This window comes from Scardinius erythrophthalmus (genome assembly GCF_964197995.2).
Source record: "Scardinius erythrophthalmus genome assembly, chromosome: 5".
NCBI classification, from domain to species: domain Eukaryota; kingdom Metazoa; phylum Chordata; class Actinopteri; order Cypriniformes; family Leuciscidae; genus Scardinius; species Scardinius erythrophthalmus.
In genome coordinates, this window is record NC_138225.1 from 14,222,520 (window position 1) to 14,242,078 (window position 19,559).

General features: G+C 38.3%; 1 protein-coding gene across 2 annotated transcripts in view; it reads right to left on the reverse strand.

Moving 5' to 3' along the window:
• The window catches only part of arhgef9a (Cdc42 guanine nucleotide exchange factor (GEF) 9a), a 27,151-nt gene extending 11,664 nt beyond the window's left edge, over nt 1-15,487 (reverse strand). Inside the window, exons 1-3 of one of the 2 annotated variants that reach the window (XM_081365417.1) lie at nt 15,371-15,487; nt 6,248-6,427; nt 5,816-5,899 (exon numbers count right to left, since the gene is read on the reverse strand). In XM_081365417.1, the coding sequence (XP_081221543.1) occupies nt 5,816-5,899; nt 6,248-6,427; nt 15,371-15,379 (273 nt within the window). In that variant the 5' untranslated portion in view covers nt 15,380-15,487. The remainder of the gene's footprint in view (nt 1-5,815; nt 5,900-6,247; nt 6,428-15,370) is intronic. The other variant, XM_081365418.1, reaches the window with a different exon arrangement.
• Nucleotides 15,488-19,559: the final 4,072 nt, after the last annotated feature.

The window sequence follows — 19,559 nt, forward strand, 5'->3', positions numbered from 1 at the left end:
AGGGTCTTACATTATGGACATTGCAGTTTATTGCTCTGTTCACATCTGCAGTCCTCATGCCCCCCCGCAGCAGGAATATGGCACGTTTATGCAGGGGATCCGAGACTCCGGGCATCTTTCTCCTGGTGTTTTTCAGAGTCAGTAGAAAGGTCTCTTTAGAGTCCTAAGTTATTGCAACTGTGACCTTAATTGTCTACTACCTTCAAATCGTTGTGTCTTAAAGGGGTCATCGGATGCCCATTTTCCACAAGTTGGTATGATTCTTTAGGGTCTTCGTGTAAAGTTTGTAACATACATTGGTTAAAATTCCTCAATGGTTGTGTAAAACAACACCCTTTTTACCTCCTCAAAAACAGCTCTGTTCACGGCGACCCGTTTCGGTGCATGTCTCTTTAAATGATAATGAGCAACTGCTCACCCCACCCCTCTCTTCCACAGGGGGTGTCACACAAGACACATAAAGTGCTGCCTTGGCAGAGAGTATACAAATGGCTGAGGGCTGAAAAATGCTAATACGGGAAAGTCGGACCAATATGACATCATATTGCTCAGAAAATCGAAACGGCTTGATTATTGAGAATGTTTAGACTTTTTGAGGATAAAAAAAAAAGGAATGAATGGATTTTTTTCATTGTATGGTGGTTGTGTCCACACACTGCAAAGAGACAATTATATGCAAACACCATATAAAAGTGAATTTTGCATCCAATGACCCCTTTAAAGATTGTTCCACAGGTGCACGTGCAATAATTGTTTATGATTCAAGCATGAAAAATATCATTTAAACCCGTTTTGTAGTCTGGAATTGCATGGTGATCTGATTTCCTAAAGAAAAGTAGAAAAACAATTATTATTTATGAAATTATTTACTCTCGTTAATGCACAAAACAAATACTTCTGTCATCTACTGTCAACATGCATCAGTGCATGTTGGAATGAGGTCATTTACTTACCAGAATCAAAATGTGTGCTGTAAATCATACAGTTGCTAGTTGGTATCCAGCCTTCTTGCTTCACTGCTGCAATCCAGGCATCACATCGTTGTTCATAAATCTAAACACTTTCATTTCCTAAAGTAGGTTAGTTTCTGGCCAGAGGGAGCATCCAGCCACCGAGCAACATGGTCCTAATTTTGATATTTGTAATAGCAGGATTAAATAAATTATCGCAATCCGACAGTGCATCAAGCGCCTCCCGCCAATGTTTTAAATGCGCTCAACAACTAACGTTGAGCAGAAACGTCCAAGGAACAAAGACATCACTTCCTTAAACCGACGAATAGCCGTTGAAATTTTCTATATGTAGAATTCAGAAACTTTTGTTATTAGCAACACCGGTGGCCATTAAGTGAACTGCAGCCAGCAACTTATTGCTCGTGCTTGCATTCATCTCGTGTAAACGTAACGTACTAGAGACTGAACGTGATTCAAGGCCCTGATATAATCACAGTGAAGTTCTTTTTCGTTCTTCGCTTAGAACACGCAACAAAAAAGACAGCGGTTAAGAAAGTATCCGATCATAGCGATCTGGATATTTGCACCAATTCTGCGATTCACCAGCATCTTGCAGACAGATGTGGTAGATAAAAAGACACTTATGATAGTTTGATTATTATTATTATTATGATAGATGATTTTCATCTGGATATGTAAGGCCAGAGTCCTCCACATATAAAATCAGTCAACAGGCCTTTATAGACAACCTAGGAAGTCGGGGAAGTCTCGTTTTAAAAGTTTTGTAACAAGCTGTTCACACATTGGCAATACAAAGGCGATTAATACATGAAAATTCTTACATATACTCCCTTTAAAGGTGAAGTGTGTAGGTTTTGTGCTACTAGCAGCACCCAACAGAGTTGAAAAATAAATAAGCAACAATGGGTAAGTCCTGCCAACAATTCAAGTTATTGATTGAGCAATAAGCTTACATGTCGGACTGTTCAAAAGAAAAAGAAAAAGAATTGTGAATGCCACAACTGACTGCAAACAGTAATTTCTTTTTATTTGATGCTGCTAATGCCGCAGAAATTACACACTGCAATTGGAATAAAAGGGATTTTTTTTTTTTATGCGTTCCTCAAATTTGAGCTGTATTTGTTTTTATATATGTAACTTTCAGCTCCGCTGTACGCTGCTGATTCTCGTATGCAGGCACAGTTTGTGTTGTGTGTGTGGACTGTGAATAAACAGTGAGCAATGATTTCTGATGACACGAGTGCTTCAGGTCTCAGCAGGAGAGAGACGCCAAACCTGCAGGCCAGCGCCACCAACTGGTGTGACATAATGCTTTCAGACTCTACCCCATCTATCTCTCTCACACTCATTCTCTTCCTGTCTATTTCTCCTTGTCCTTTCTCAGTGTTGCATAAGAGATGCCCAAAGGGTCAGAATAAAGACATGCTGTACAGATTGATATAGTGTGTGTGTGTGTGTGTGTGTGTGTGTGTGTGTGTGTGTGTGTGTGTGTGTGTGTGTGTGTGTGTGTGTGTGTGTGTGTGTGTGTGTGTGTGTGTATTTAATATGTATGTCTGTGTAGACACAGGTGATATTCTCTGTACAGCGAAGAGATTTTCTCACACCTGTCATGCCCGAGAGTGGCTTACACAACCTGCCATCTGCGTAAGTGTGTTTTTGGGGAGGAAGGGGGGATAGATGACTGTTAGAAAAGAGAGGAAAGAGAGAAAGTAAAGGGGGAACTGAGAAATGCACTTATGAAGCTCTATGTATGTAGCCAAAGTTACGACCAAGTTACATAAAAGTCCCATTAAAGAGCGCTCCAACTTCACGAACACACTCCTCTCTCATAAGCACATCTCTATCCTACACCTCCTTTTATCCCTTCACCTATGATCCACTAAAAGGGTTTATGTTCATATTTCAGTACTAAGCTTGGGATTTCTCAGAAAGAAAACCAATAGATCACACACAAGCAAAAAGTTTGAGCTTATGACCACAACTGCAGTGGACTTACAATCCAGATGCTTCATCAACAATATGATAGCGGTTTTAAACAATCTATTGCATGCATTATGAAAAAAATGTAAAAAATAAAACCTGACTTGCATAAAATGCCATTCAAATTATTACTGTTAAAATCAAGAACAATTTTTAAAAGATAATATTTTGAGGGTCCTTGTTAGGTATGTTGCCTGGAGGCAACAATGTCGCAATGTAAAGAAACTGGCTGATGTCACAATTCTAAAAACAAAATCTAACACAACTAGCTCCTAAATTCAATGTATTTAACACATATATTTAAATGTTGTTATATAAAATGTATAAATATATTAAAGCTAAATTAATAACTACAAATAAATGTAAATATATTTAACATAAATATACATGATTCTCCATGTACTGTTCAAAAGTTTGGGGTTAGTTGGTCGATTTTTGTAATGTTTTTGAAAGAAGTCTCTTATGCTCACCAAGGCTTATTTGATCAAGTAAAAACAATAATATTGTGAAATAATGTTATAAATTTGAATATATTGTAAAATGTAATTTATTCCTGTGATGCAAAGCTGAATTTTCAGCATCTTTACTCCAGTCTTCAGTGTCACATGATCCTTCAAAAATCATTCTAATATGCTGATTTGGTTCAATAGAATCATTTCGTATTGTTAAAATAATAATTATAATATTTATTTGTAAACGTTTCCAAAGCATTAACAAAAAGTTTCAAGTTATAACTTTTTTCACAACAATAGCCCTTTCTGCCGAAATAATTAAACATACATAAAAATATGAATATAACAATAATAGTAATAAAAATAATAAATATATTAAAATATAAATAGGTAAATAAACTTTAGTATAATGTGCACGTTAACAAATGAACAATATCCTTGTAGGAACATTTCTTATTATAATCAATGTTAGAAAAAATCTTACTGAACCCAGACTTTTGAATGATAAGTGTATTTAATCTGCATAATATGTAATCATTTATGTAGATTTAAAAGATAACATATACTCATATATAAGCTTTATAGGTCATTTAAGTTAATTCATGAAAATGCAATGCAAGAAATTGCATTCATGTCCATTTTATTGGCATCATGTGCTTGCAATGTGAAGAGAATGGATTTGTTACCCAGAGGGAATGTCGCGCAATAGAGAGTTAATCTTTAGTTATGGGCAAGGACATCACCCCCTAGATAGCTAGCGGCGAATCTGCATGTATATGCATATTATCAAGCATGTCTGTGCTAGCACACCATTAATATTTCATTTTTACTGTGCAGCATGTTCATAATGCTTTCTTTAGTTTTATTCATAACATTTCAATACATTTTGCTCATTAGATCTAGGTTTTATAGTATCACTGACACTATGGAGAGAGAAAAGTTGGTGTTTGAACTGGGACCCCACTAAAGGCCAATTGACATTACACCGATAGACGCCGACTAATGCGGACAACACCAGATTACACTACGTCACTTCTCAGACATTCGGCGAAAACAAACACCGACCAATAGCAACAGTCTTCTGCCATTGGTCAGCGCCTGTCGGTGCAGTGTAAAACCCCTGACACACTTTAAGCACTGGTTGGAGGTGGAGAAGAGATGCTGAAAGAATAGCTGAAGGGCTTATATAATGGTGTTGTGATTGAGGGTTTATTGTTTAAACTATTTTTGAGTTTTCCTTCTCTCTAGCTCTCTTTATGTATACAAATGTGATTAAACAGATCTTTAACAGTCAATGGCCCTGTTTACACCTGGTATTAAGATGCATTTTGGTCGATCGGATTCGGATCACAAGTAGACGAGGGAGACACATTCCCGTTTAGACCAAGTGTTTTAATCCGTCTCTTGTCCACTTTTGACCACTTCTGTCGTGATTTCTTCGAGGGGATGGTCTATGGGTGGGTAAATGTATGGGCTTTTTCAGATCATTCGATCTAAAGGATGAAATAAGCTCACGCAATTTTCATATGAACATTCCCGGAGACGACAGAAATCATACGGAGAACAGCAGCTTTCGTTTCTGCCCTGACAGCCGCAAGACAATGCCGAGCGTTGGTGAGGAATGGTGAGAGAACATTGTGCTTGGTACGTTTTTCGTCTTCAAACCAAACTTGGGTCTTCAGCCGACAAAGTTTAAATCCCAATTCAAACCAAGGTCAATGCACAGCCTGGTAGGTGCAGGTAGATAGCAGGAACGGATTTAAATGACAAAAATAAGACCACTCTATACCGCACACTGTTGACTTTACTCTTTTATTTTATTCAAAGCGAACAACGCGTTTCGCATCAAAGTTTAAAGCGCTGGCGCGCTTCCCATAATGTTTACGTCAGTAGGGTCAGTAGGCGGTCTTTTTGGCTGTTCGAACGCATTCGACCACATGACTCTGGAAGTGGTCGAAAGTGGACAAGCTCAAACCGTTTTAGACCCCGTTTACACCTGTATTTAGCGTCGTCCTCTTGTGATCCGATTGACCAAAACGCATCTTAATACGAGGTGTAAACAGGACCAGAGAGGCTCAAATTAAGACCAACATCTGTTCAAGTCACAGTAAAATAGAAATAAACAAGATGTCACCAAATACTGTCAGAAAAGAGGGAAATATTGATAGTTGTCATCGTTAAATGTTATAATCGAGTGAGCATTACATTACATTTACAATATCTTTTTCCTATTTCAGTATTTTCAGACAGACCCAGACTGTCACCGGCATGAAGATAAGTTGCCATGGAAGCGAGGCGCAGCGACTGTGGCGGAAACAAAACGTTGGAACACAGCGACAGCATGTGAGCAGTAAGCGATGGGATGCATTCAACGGTCAAACGGTAAGCAGTGGTTTTGAAAAAACGCACCTTAGCCGTGGCGTTTGTGAGGCGTGATGCAGCGACAGGGTTGATATAAAAAAGCTGTTTGGTTTGAGGGGGGTGGGACTCCACCTTAGAGAAACAACAACAGCAACACAAACAAGAGTTTGGGTTCAAGATGGAGGTTAAAGGGAAGAATGCGACCTCTTCTGACTGATTATCTGAAAATGTGTCAACTAAATATCTGCAGATTTATTCTATTGTTCATTTCTCGAACAGGCCTGAATGTTGCATCTCTTTTAAACAGCTTTATCTGACTGCTATTCAGTTAGAAACAGTATTGGATATGAAAACAGCTGGGTTAAACAGATTTGGTTCTGCAGGTGTGTATTAGACAGGTATTTGTTAGACAGGTGGGCATCAGACAGCTATATGTCAGACAGGAAAGTGTTAAAAATCTAAAAAAGTGTTAAAACTCACCCTGACGAAGCTGGCAGGAAACCAGCCCTCCTCCTCGTCGATTTGACCCCACCACCAGTCTTTATTCGAGGCATCCAACACCTTGATGACATCACCTGCCTTGAAGGCCAGCTCCCGGTCAGCCATGGTCACATGGTCCCATACTGCCTCGGCATTCACTACAGAGCCCCCGCTGACCAACTACAGAAAGATAGAAAGAGAGGCGCAGGATAAGCCACAGGAAGACAACAGTTACATAACATCAGAAACATTCTGGATTAACATCAAACAGTCACATGCTGGCTTCCACTCCACAGTCAGCACTCTGGAAACAAAAATGACAGGCGTGTTGAGCTATAACGCTGCATCTCATTTGGGTTTGCCCTGTTTCTCTAACTGCTTTGGCTCAGTTTTGAAACAAAAGGTGTAGATGAGGTTGCAACTTGCTAGTATACACACAACACCCCTATTCTCTGTATTTAAGTTGATAGGCCTTATTAGAATATTACAGTTTTTCTCAATCGCTTCGGCACATTTTTCGAAACAGTCTTAACATTCTCTAAACTGCAAGTGCAATTGTCACAACTGTTTGCTGGAACATCAGAACTCTATTGCGTGTCTGCAAAACGTAGTAACTCACTCAAAACATTTCAATCATGCTTCAAAACCTGGTTATTGTGTCAATAAAGTCTTAGGCACATTAGTATTTTCACCCCCCACAAAATGGTGTTAAGACAGTTATTTATATATTTTGCTGTAGTGTATTATTATACATTGTTAGTGTAAATATTCATTTACATTTCCAAACATTCCTTTTGCCATTAATTGTAATAATCCAGTGATATTTTTGTATGGACAAGGAGTGACAAGAGCCGGAATGATCCACAAAGAGATTTGATCTCACCATCATCGAGTCTGTCTGGGATTATACGAAGAATCAGAAAAAAAACTGAGACAGACTAAATCCAAAAGAACTGCGGCAATGTCTCCAGGACGCTTGAAGAAACTGGCCTGTAGTACTGTGAAAGGTTTTAGGCACTTAAACATAATGTCATAAATAGGTTTTATTTATCAATTAACTTCTATAAACTAAATCAAATCAATATTTGGTGTGACCACCAAGTTGTGAAGAGTTTGACAATTGCACTGAGAATCAGTTTTGACCAACAAGTTATGTGCATTTAGTTATTTTGCAAATTGTAGCCAATTATACTTATTCTTTTGCACACATGTGCCAAAACACATGCAAATTACAATCTCATGTGAAGTAGAAACTAACTGTTCAGAGATCTGAACTTATTGTTTTGAGGGGGAAAAAAAGTCTAATTTGAGAATTGAGCCAAAGTGATTGAGGAAAAAACTGAAAAGAAAAAAGAAAAGAAAAAAATTGGGGTCAGCAAGATTTTTTTAATGATTTTGAAAGAAGTCTCTTACGGTCAATGAGGATGTATTTGTTTGATCAAATATACAGTAAAAACAAGTTTTTTTTATTGTGATTTGAGAAATATTGTTATTCTAATATGCCGATTTGGTGCACAGAAAACATTTCTTATAATCAATGTTGAAAAAAGTAGTACTGCTTAATATTTTTGAGGAAACCATGATACTTTTTTTTTAGGATTCTTTGATGAATGGGAATTTAAAAAAAGCATTTATTTAAAATTGAAACTTTTGTAACATTATAAATGTCTTTACTGTCACTTTTGATTGATTTAATACATCCTTGCCGAATAAAAGTATATGTATATTATTTAAATTATACTATTATTTAAAAAATAACCTTTTAACTGTAGTGTATAATAAAAGACTCAAAACACGTTCATTGCATCCATTTTCCTTCCACTTTCGCACAATTCTATGTTTTTCTATGATAAAAATTCTATGTTTCTAATTTTTATGACACATAATACATAAATAAAAACTATAATTTTAACTATATATTAAACTATCCTGTTATTTGATGGTTGCGAAAAGCATTTCTGAGGGCAGTTCTCTTGAACAGGAGTCAAAAAACCCACAAAGCATATGTCATACATCAATAACATGTCAGACGACAAGTTATTTACTACAATTTCATTCAAACAGCACACCTCAATCAAACTCACTCTAAACATTCAGTTTCATTTATACAGAAATTTGTACTGGATAATACAGAAACTCTTTTAAGGCAAGGCAGTTCACCAGGCGATCTTGGGATTGCCTTTAAAAAGCTATTTTCAAAACTGAAAGTCAGGAAAGTGCAGCTTCTAGTCCTTTATCATAAATGCTTGGCTGTATTAGCTGTAAGGTAGGGCTACACCTCCCAAATTAAGAAGTATGGATTCATTTTTTTCCCATATACTGTATTTCTGTATCATAACTAAACTGTGTATGAATGTAACTGGCTCTCACGGTTCCTTTGTGTTCATATGGGAAGGAAGTTGCAATGTACAAGGTCACAGAGCTATACAGAAGCTGTGCTTGAGTAACCATGGCTTCCATGCTTGAGTAAAGACGAGATGCGTTATAGTATTGCTTCCTGCTGACTTTAACATATACAGGCCCATGACAGCGACTTGAGATGATGGCAGGGTAATTCTCTACACAGAAACACTCATACATAATCAGCTCCAAGATTTTACCCCCACAACTCCAGGCTGTTTTCCTCTCTCTCTCTCTCTCTCTCTCTCTCTCTCTCAGAGGCAGCCAGGCTGTAAAAAATTCTCTTTTTTTGCGCATTTAAAAAGAAACAAATGTTATGTTGTCAGCAGAAAGAGTAAAATCTGTTTGATTTGTATATAGCAACTGCATTTGATACACACCACGGCAGTTGTTATCTCAGTGTCACAACACACTGTGGGTAAATGCGAGAGTTCTCTGCTGATCTGATATCTAAACTCCATTACTTAAATCTGTTGTTCGTGTGTACAGGGCACTGAATTACTGAACACAAACACACACCTACAGATACACACAGCCTTTAAGGGTTTGAATTATCGCTCCATCAGTATTCCTTTTATCTACTGTACAGAATCTTTTCTAGAGGTGATATGTATCTGAGTGTGTGCAAATGCATTACTTGTGTCCTGTACATGTTTCTAATTGGCTATGGTGGCTGTATCTGTATAACGTGCTCGACAGCTTTGTGTTCAGGCCAAGAAATGTGGTAACAAGTGACCGCCTATGTATGAATGACTCAATTATTCATTCAACCGATTTGTTCAAAAACGCTGCTTCATTCAGGAACGAAACATACTGTCTAGGTGAGTGAATCATTGAATCATTCACTCAACAGATTTACTAATCTGATTCATTCAACTGTGTGTTGCTAGGTGATGCTCTGCTGTTTAGTCATTAACTATTTTCATTGGCTGGGTAAAAACAGACAAAGCTACTGGCTATATTGTGTCTAAAATATACTTCTTATAATTTCACAAGTCACAGTTCAGCTTGTTCCTTGATTAAGCTTTTGATTAAAAGGCATTTAAAACATTAATTTCCACAATCCATTATACTAAAATACATTTAAAACTCTTGACTGAATAGTTTAACATGTTTTAACTCTGTTTCATATGTTTAAACTCACATTCAAGTCATAAACATATTTTCTTCCAATGCTTTTATTAAAATCTCACTCGTCAGTTCTTGGATCATTACAGTGAGTTTAGTGAATTTTTTACCGATTCATCACTAATGTCAGGAAAATGAATGAGTTAGATTTATTAAGTTAAAACGAAATATTAATTTGAGAAACATCTCTCAGTGCAGTCTCAATAATGTTGCAACGTGTTTCTTTTTTCTTTCTCTCTCTCTCTCTCTCTAAAGGGAACAGTAGGCAGTAGGATTATGCAAATCAGTCAGAAAAACTGCAGTGGAAAAGCTGTGTTCCTGTCCCAGCTAGCATCAGATCACACTAGAACAGAAAAAGAGAACAGCTGATGAGGATCACAACCCTTAAACATCCCAATTCATCCACAGCTTATTCTCACGTAAGATATTATTATGTGGCACTGCGTGTATCAGAGCTGTAGGCTATCAACCACACACTGAAATATTACACCGCACACATGATAAAATGATGCAACAGCCCCTGAGATTATCAGATTGGATGGTGATGAATTTAGCGGGATTAAACAGTGTCTCTAAGAGCCAAACAGAGGCAATCTGTTCATAAACAGTGAGAATACAGCAGTACAGTAACACTAGCATTATAGGGCCTTGACTTTGTGTGTGTGTGTTATCTGTCGACTCTTCATTCCTCCTGCCTTTATTCCTGCATGAATGAACTGTACTCAGGAACATTCTTCCTCTTTTCCTCTCTTGTCTTGCTCAGTCACTCTTTCTCTGTGTAAATGCCTTGGTGCACACATCTACAACACTGCATCCTTCAGCCAACAGCCAGACCTCACGCTCATTAAATTGATTGTGGATCACGGTTTAATTGAATGGGCATCTGTTAAACGTTTGACCCAAATCACTGAGCTTTCCCTACAACTGACAACTGACGAGAGATGAGTTTGACTTTCTGTTTTAGATCATTCTGTCTTCTCAGCAGAAATGGTGTGTTCTGGCTTCAGATAAAAGTTACATGACTGGGTTCAAAAGTAAATTGAGAACGCCTTTTGAATGACAATTCATGGTCTTGAATTTGAATTGAGGTAGAATGCGGAATCAGAACTGCAATTTAAATGTAAGAAATGTGAATGTAAGAAAGTAGAATTAAACTGACTGTAATTTTGTACTGTAAAAGCAAAGTTTGTCCATGTAATAGATAATAAATTTACTTTTGTGAACCGTGATGGAAGAAAACTCCATTCCCAGAATACCTGTGTTGAATATCTTTGAGTTGCAATTAAATAAATTCCTCGTCCTGTCATTCGAAGTCAAATTTTAATTAAACTTTCTGTGAGGAGCAGCCATTTCTTCAGTTCGAGCTATTCGTCAGCCTCATTTGAATCTAGACAGATTCAGGTTTCAAACCAGTTTTGTTACAGCTTTCATGCTTAATAATTCACTAGGAAATAGTCCCTTCACTGGCTCTGCCCAGATGTCAGCACACTTTCTGCTCTAAGAAAGCTGCCGTTCTTTGGACAAACAGCATAACAGAGGCCTAAAAACAATCAAGGGGGTGTATACCTCAACATCTGGCATTCCAGCTGCTGAAGGAAACAGCTGCTATAGGTCAACACTTTCACTGACTGCCATCATTCCATCCAGGTTCCCTTAAATGAAATAAAGAGCTTTGGGTGTCTAAACAGAACATGAAGTGCCTTGTTCGTTCAGCATCATCATTGCTGCACTATGACAGAACAGCCCTATAACTCAAAGGAATATAGCATGGCATCCTTCTAGCATGGCTGCCTCAACATAGACACACACGCACACACACACCTGACTGGGGAGGACGATTATGTAATCGGAGTACAGTGGGCTAGGAGTCTAGGAGGGAGAACTGGAGAAAGCACGTGGAGAGAGAAAGGAAAAGAGCGGAAGAGAGAGAGGTTGCATTAAAATAGACTGCTACGCTATGGATTAAGCTCTCATAACTGGATACACACACAAACAAACTCATACATCCATTAGTTCTCATAATATCTCGCAGAGAGAGAGAATAAAAGAAACGAAATGTGCAGACAGCGAAGTAACATTATGAACCGAATGTTTTAAGGAACTATTCGACTCTTGAGCTGCTTAGCCATATGATGCTGCTTAAGCCTGTTATTCCCTCCACATTCTGATATGAATCATCCTGATAAAACATTTTGCACTTTTCTTGAGGTCTAAATTTAGATTATAAATGCTTTAAACCCATGCAGCATTGCCTGCCCACACGGTTCCTAAAACAAACACAAGCAGAGAAAACGCACAAAAGCCTTTCAGCCATGAAAGATGCAAAAGATACGTGTGTGATACAGCTCACATGAAGCCGCTGTGTGTGCGAGTGTGTGTGTGTGTGTGTGTGTGTGTGTAGGTGGGTGGGTGGATTCCCAGCCCACGCTCCCAGTGCAGATGTTTCTAAATCTGGCCATTCTCTTGGTTTTCCCACTCTTTCCCGCACTTACGTAGTCATATTTTTGGATGCACATGCCTCTCCATGTGAATGTCGTGCACCAGCTCTGTGGAACCGTCCTGAAACTTCCAAGTCGCTGATTTGAAAGGTCAGAACGCACCCCTATAATGTGCACCATGAGATCAGAACCTCCATACTAGCTAAAGAACCTCCATACTTGTTTTGCAATCACCTTTTACGTAAGAGTTTCGGAGCTGAATCCAGTGCATTTTAAGATGGCAACAGAGGACAGGATTAGAGGCTGCTGGCGTCTAGAGAGTAGGATGTAAAACGAGTCTGTAAGATTCCGTTTTAACGAATACGCCAACATGCGCATATACGCTCAAGATTTTCAACTAAAAGACTGCATCTGTCTCTAGGGCATATAACGCAAACTATATTACGTCAATTGCAACATCAAGACGAAGTCACTTGCTTGGCAGTACACTTCCCAGGCTTCCCTTCACCATTAACAGGTACATCAGATCTGTTGGAAGAGAAGGACCGCATGCTAATGCAAAAGGGAAATATCCTGCTATAGCCTGGCAATACAGAATGACAGTAAGCATTCGACTTCCCACACCAGTGCTAACTGATGTCTCAATGCATAATTGCGATGTGTGTGAACAACCTCTTTACATGTGACAGTATGTTTAGCTACACGTCTGGTGTTTCTATTTTTATTTACGAGGAATATGACAGAACTTATAATGTGTTTGGTGTATTAACAGCTTCATATCAAATGTCAGTTACAAGTCATATGCAATGTGTACTTTGCTTAAAGGAAAACAGAGCAGCTAATGAATCAGTTTACAAAGACACTGAAGCAAAACCTTCTTTTAAAGGCTTTTTAAAAAATGAAAGATGTCCAACAAAGGAGTTTGATGCAGCATGCCGTCAGTGAAGTTTTCAGGAGCAATATTGTTTCTCCGTAGAGACAGTGAGTCAACGGTTTCAGCACTTCAGTGGGATGCATCCGAACCATTATGCTCCAACGCACAACTAAACCCCAGGTCTGCAAAAATGTGCTTGCAGCGTGAACACACGAAACACTAAGACTGACAGTTCGAGCAACGTGAGTTCAAGGGAATGATTCAGCTGATTCATGTTTTAGCTGATGACAGTGATTCCGTAATCATCTTTAATGAGAATACGCCTGTCTGTCCTATAGAAGGGGCCAGGTGAAGGATAAGCATGTTGGAACACCATCGGTTTAACCAATTAGAAATGGTGAAATCCCTATCATACATGACCATCAGTGTTCTGAGGTGAAAGAGGAAACTGTTAGACTCTGTCAAGAAACATAAAAGATTAACTGGACAAAAAAAAATTGATAAACTGAAAAAATTTAATTAAAATTTGACCTGCAATCACGTTAAATTAAATGACAGAACTGGTATAACATCAATTAGCTAAGTCTCTTGCTTCATTTTCTATATAACATCCACACAAGAGTTTTGTCTACATTTACAAGTATCAGGTCTGATCAGAAGAGGAAGGATGTAGCACTTTCCAACTTTTACTGGCCCAACAAAGATCACACAATTTGGGACAGTGTACAAATATTTGTGACAATTACATGCACACAAACAGTTATGAGTTTTTAGCCTATGATTCATGTATTTCCATATTTGTTGACATTTTGTTTTGTTGTTTAAAACGAAAATGCTTTTTACGTTCCCATTTAGAATTAAAATGCACGGCACAATAATTATTTTGAACAAGCACATTTGATTATTTACAAAAACTAAAAAAAAACTAAAATGTAAGTGTATTTTACACAGTGGGACAAATTGTAAAAAAAAACACTGAGTTACAGGATTCATTACAACACTCCCCTACTACAGTCTACATTTACCTGCATAAAAAGTGTGTGAAATCTGACAAACCATGCAAAGGAATGTCACACGTTTAAAGACAACTTCTGTGTTTATGAGGTGTGCAGTAAGACTTGGCTTCAATACATGACTATTTAGGTGGAATTGCCTGGATGCATGTTTTATCTCACAATAAGTCCAAACACAGAAATACTCTTCCCGCTTCCTCTATTTCTAATACCTGTAGTGTAGTGTGATTATAGATCAATAGATCTTTATTGGATTCTCAATATAACTATTTAGGCTAACTATAGAGAAAGCAAAGACAATAGTATGTTGCACAAGAAATGAAAGATGTGAGAGGCAGAATGAGCACTCAGGACATGGTCGTCAGGCACCTGTGATCAGTGCGATCGGCTCACGGACACACCTCAGTATTTCCCCACAAGGAAACAAAATACGTTAGCATTACTTCACGTGCTCGTTGACCACTCGCGCATTTTGCCAGAGCTCCACAAAACCTACAGCCTCAAACGAAACGTCGGCCTCCGCCGCAACCCTTCACGGCTTTTACGTTTTTTATCCTCTCGAACGCTTGACAGAGGCCAGATTCGCGTCATCTCCGGTCTAGCGCACAAATCTCGTCGTTTGACACGGATAAACTGCGCACCGCCGATCGTATCTGTAAAAAATAAATGAAGCGGACGCACGCGTTTGTGCGTGCGCGCGCCCCGGCACTTGACTACAGAATGCCGGTCGCTCATAATCAATAAACGAGAAAACTCGCATCAGAATCACGCACGACGAAGAAAACCAAATGGATTTGGCGCACGCACACGCGTCGCGCTTAAATTAAAGGTGAGCTGCTCCTAACGGACACCGTGACACATTTAGGAGAGCGCAAAATACACCAACGTCATTGACATGCCCGAGGCTGCGCTGAGGTGCTGGGTATCCCCCTCTGTCGCGCGCTCGCTCCATCTCTCCCGTTTCCATAGCACTGGAGCGGTGCGAGTCTCTCCGCGCGGGCGGACGGACAGCGGCGCGAGGGGGGAGCGTCCATTAACTCGCAGCCTCCCTGGTGAATAAAATGAAAAGGAAAAAAATACTGCACGGTGCCGAAATGTCATTCTCGCGCTTTCGCGACCTCTACTCAGCTCATGTATATCCACCATCGCCAAAAAGACCCCATCCCCCCCTCCCCTTCCAGCAAACCACCTTCTATTTTTCTACACGTTAACAGAGACCGACGGTAAGCCAGAAGAATGGCGCTCACGGGAGCATCACATTCAGCCTCACCTTCATCATCCTCAGGGTCAGTCCCGGTCCTGGATCAGTGTCCTTTCCGCAGGTTCGAGCCCCCGACGCCAGCTGCAACCCTGTATCCGCGCCCCCGTGAGCAACGCGCGGTGTATGGAAGAGAAACGCACGTCCGTTTAGATACTGTTCCTTTCTCACGGCGAGGTGGGAGTCTGCGTCTCTCTCTCTCTCTCTCTCTCTCTCTCTCTCTCTATGAAAAAAAGCTGAAGTATGGGCGGCGCTTGTGCACACAGAACACATACACATACACACATACTGAGGACCCTACCATCAGTCAAAAGAAGGGGTGCTTCACTTTGATATTGAGGAGGCTACAAACATTACATAATAAAAAAACAATAATAATGGTGATCTATTGGCTTTTGGGAACTCGCATCATCATCATCTCAAAGCAGGAAAGAAAATGTCCAACAAGCAAAAACAAAAGAAAATCAAAACTGCGTGCTGTTTTATATAATTCGGAGGCAAACAGGCAGCACACAGAATCTCTATTCAAGAACATCACAGCCTGACAAAATATACAACCCTGCAATGTGTCCAGAGACATGCGTAAGACAGAGAGACCACTAAAAAAGGGTCCCAATAATCAATGCAAAACAGTATCACTATAGTAAAAACTAATAGCTCTCTCAAACGAAATCAGCTTTATTTTTGCTATTCTTGCTAGTTTCTTAGATTCTTTTTTTTCATGCTTTGCATACTAGGCAAAGTAAAAAGTGAACTAATTTGTTTTTAACAAACACTGCAATAGAATATAACAGAAATAGCTATATTTATTTTGTGCAAAATCAGAATAAATTCAACATGCAGGTGTTTCTTTGAATATGAATCTGAGTACCTCAGATGTGTTTAATTATGTACCATGCAGACAGTTCTCTTCAGCTTTCTCTGATTTCCATCATTTGCTATTTTTGTTAAGGGACACCATTCATTTTTTAATAGTTTATTATTATTTAAACATCATACGCAGGCTTAATGTAATATGATACTGAAAACATTGATCTCATGGGTGAGAAGAGATGTGCTGTACCAGATTACCCTCTGCCATCAGGCATAATTATATACAGTGTGTTTTGAAATCACACAGAAAACAGCCACACAAGAGCTGAGAATTAATGTGATGTTTGAATCATTTCTGTAAAGAGTGAGCTGCTGCTTGTATATACACTATCGTTTAAAAGCTTGGGGTCGGGTCGGTAAGATTTTTTTATGTTTTTAAAAGTCTCTTATGCTCAACAAGCTTTGTTTATTTAAAAATAGAGTAATATTGTGAATTATTATTACAATTTTGAATAACTGTTACTAGTTATCCCTGTGATGGCAAAGCTGGATTTTCAACAGCCGTTTTTTATTGTCACATGATCTCTCAGAAATCAATCTAATATTATGCTGATTGTTTGGTGTTATTATCGTCAATGTTGAAGTTGAGTTAATGTTGAGTTATTATCGTCAATGTTTTTTTTTTCTTAGGATTCTTTGATGAATAGAATGTTCTAGAATAAGAACAGCATTTTTTGTAACAATGTAAAAGCCTTAACTGTATTTTTGATCAATTTAATGCATCCTTGCTGAGTAAAAAATCTCTCAATATGAGGTCATAAAACCTGCTTAAATACTAATTAGCCTTAATAAAATAAACATTAAGGTCATGCATGGGTTCGATTGCCTACTGAAACACGGTCAACTTTCCATTTAAACTCCTTGTATAATCTGAAAGCTAAGCCAAAACATCTCTATCTCCGTGAAACAAATGAACCCTAATCTCACAAATCTGTACTGAAAAATAGAACGACAGAAAGAGACCCAGAATGCTAATCCAGATGTGCTGTTCTATTGTTACAATCTGACTTTCACATACACATTTGTATATATTTTTGTTACATTATGCAATGAAGCAGGAGAGATGATGTAACAAGCATTCGGGGGATCACAGCTTCCCTCTCTGTGTCCCGAGGTTTCCTGTGATGCAGCTCTTTCAGACGTAAGAGTTTATTCATAGCAAAACCAAGGCAGGACAGTGTGTGAGTTGGGATGTCACTAATGGACTCAATAGTTCGGAGCATATTGCGTGTATAACAGAGAGGGAGTGGGTATGTTTGTGTATAAAAGCTTTTGGAGACAATATGTTCTCTCCATGCAGTTTTAACCTTTAGGCATCTTATATGGACACAAATAGTCATCATAAGCTTTACCTCATTCCCAGAGCACTATTTAGAATGGTGTATTTTGTGGCATATGTGTTTTGAGTCATGAATAAATCAGCTGAGAAGAGAGCACAAACTTTCATAAATAAAACATGAAGCTATATTTGCTTTTATAATGTGGAAGTCTTGCTCTATCTATAGATAAAAGGAGGTTTTGAAGTCTTGAGCGCCAGGCTAATGTCATTTCCAGAGAAATGGATGATTTTAAGAAAGTGATTTTTACTACTATTAAACCTAAAATGTCAAAATATTACTGAGAAAAAAATATGGCCTGGTTCCACAGACATGGCTTAGATTAAGCCAGGATTAGTTCAGTTAGGACATTTAAGTAACTTTTTTAAATGTGCCTTAGAAAAAGCATGGTGTGCATCTTGAAGAAAAAATATTTTAAGATATGTCAGTGCAAGTTGCTTTCAGTTCAGACAGCTTTGTCTGTGAAACGGAGACATTTAGTAAAAAATGTTAGTACAAAGCAGTACACAAAAGGGATTTTTGGTAGTACAATGGCACTTTGACGTATGTAATGGTTCTAAATGATCTCCATATTCACACATCGCTTATTTGCATGATTCTCCAAGATTTCTAAAGAAATACTATTAAAATGTTAATCCTAAAATCTTAAAAAGACTATTCTAAAACATAGTGTTAAGCACTTTGATTGGTACTAAATAATCTCCAAATGCATACACTGTTTAATCACATGGTTCTTCAAGGTACTTCAAAGAATACCATGCTGGGTATTGTCCAAGAATATGGTTCCATGTCCTTTCAAGATTAAGAAATCAGAGACAATCGCAATAATTGCAAAAGTACAAGCTTGTCTACAAACTCTGCAATACCCATGTGTGTGCATGACATCTGGGATGAATGCCAGGACTGTTAAGGGAGCGAGAGAAAGAGACTGAAGGCTTATGTAATACAGGCCTACTCTCTCCTGAGAAAGAGACTCATCACACACAGCTCCATGCCAATGGAGGAATCATCAATATGCTCACGCAAATCATGTGGAAATAGGTCATCTTAAAATCTGGCCACAGTACAGATCTGGTGGTAGGCTAAAACTAGCGTGGATCTTGTGGAATACGCCTTTCTTTAAATGACCTTACAGTGTGCACTTGTAACAGAGTTTAGTGAACCAGCCATCTGTTTAAAATCAAATAAACATGTTGATAATGACTGTCATTCCCCACAGTAGAGCCGAGAAAAACATTTCAAAAGCGCTGAGCGGGCAGTAAATAAACTCTGAATAATGTGGTTTTACCCTTTGTAATAAAATATTGCAGTTGCATAGGAACCCTGTGAGTGCATCCTGCAGTGATGCAATGGAATCCTGCATGCTGATTGGTTGAGGTCAGGACAGAGAAAGTAAACAGACGAGCCCATCAGTATGTAGTATAGTCAGTTCAAATGCTGTGTGAAATTCAACTTTGAAACTTTATTTCCATAAATCTACATCAGTTGTGCACGCTCACCTGCATGACTAAGCTTTTGTAAGTTCTTAGGCACCAGAACTACACACAATATCAAAGCACTACTGCTGTTTCAGCCATATTTTAGGTGAGAGTGCCCTCTAATGGAGTGGCGGACTCGCCCCATAGGAAAAATAAGAGCTCTTTGACATCTTGAGCAAAAAGAAAACTTTGGTTTCATTTTTTTTTTTTTTAAATCTCACTTTAAGACAGTGTTTTGCATTACAATATTCTCTAAATGTTTTTATATATATATTAAAATCTTTAAAAAGATTATTTCATTAGTTGTAAGTTGCTTTGCACTGAAAAAAAATATGATCAGTAAGTTATGACGTTTTTACATTAAGCAATTTTCAACTTATTTTTATTCGTTATACAAGATTTAACTAATTTAAGTCAGTTTAATGTAATTTACATTGAAATGACAAACATCCAAGTTGATTGAACTTAATTTAAGGCAGCAACCTTTTTTTCATCTTCTTTTTTTTATACAGC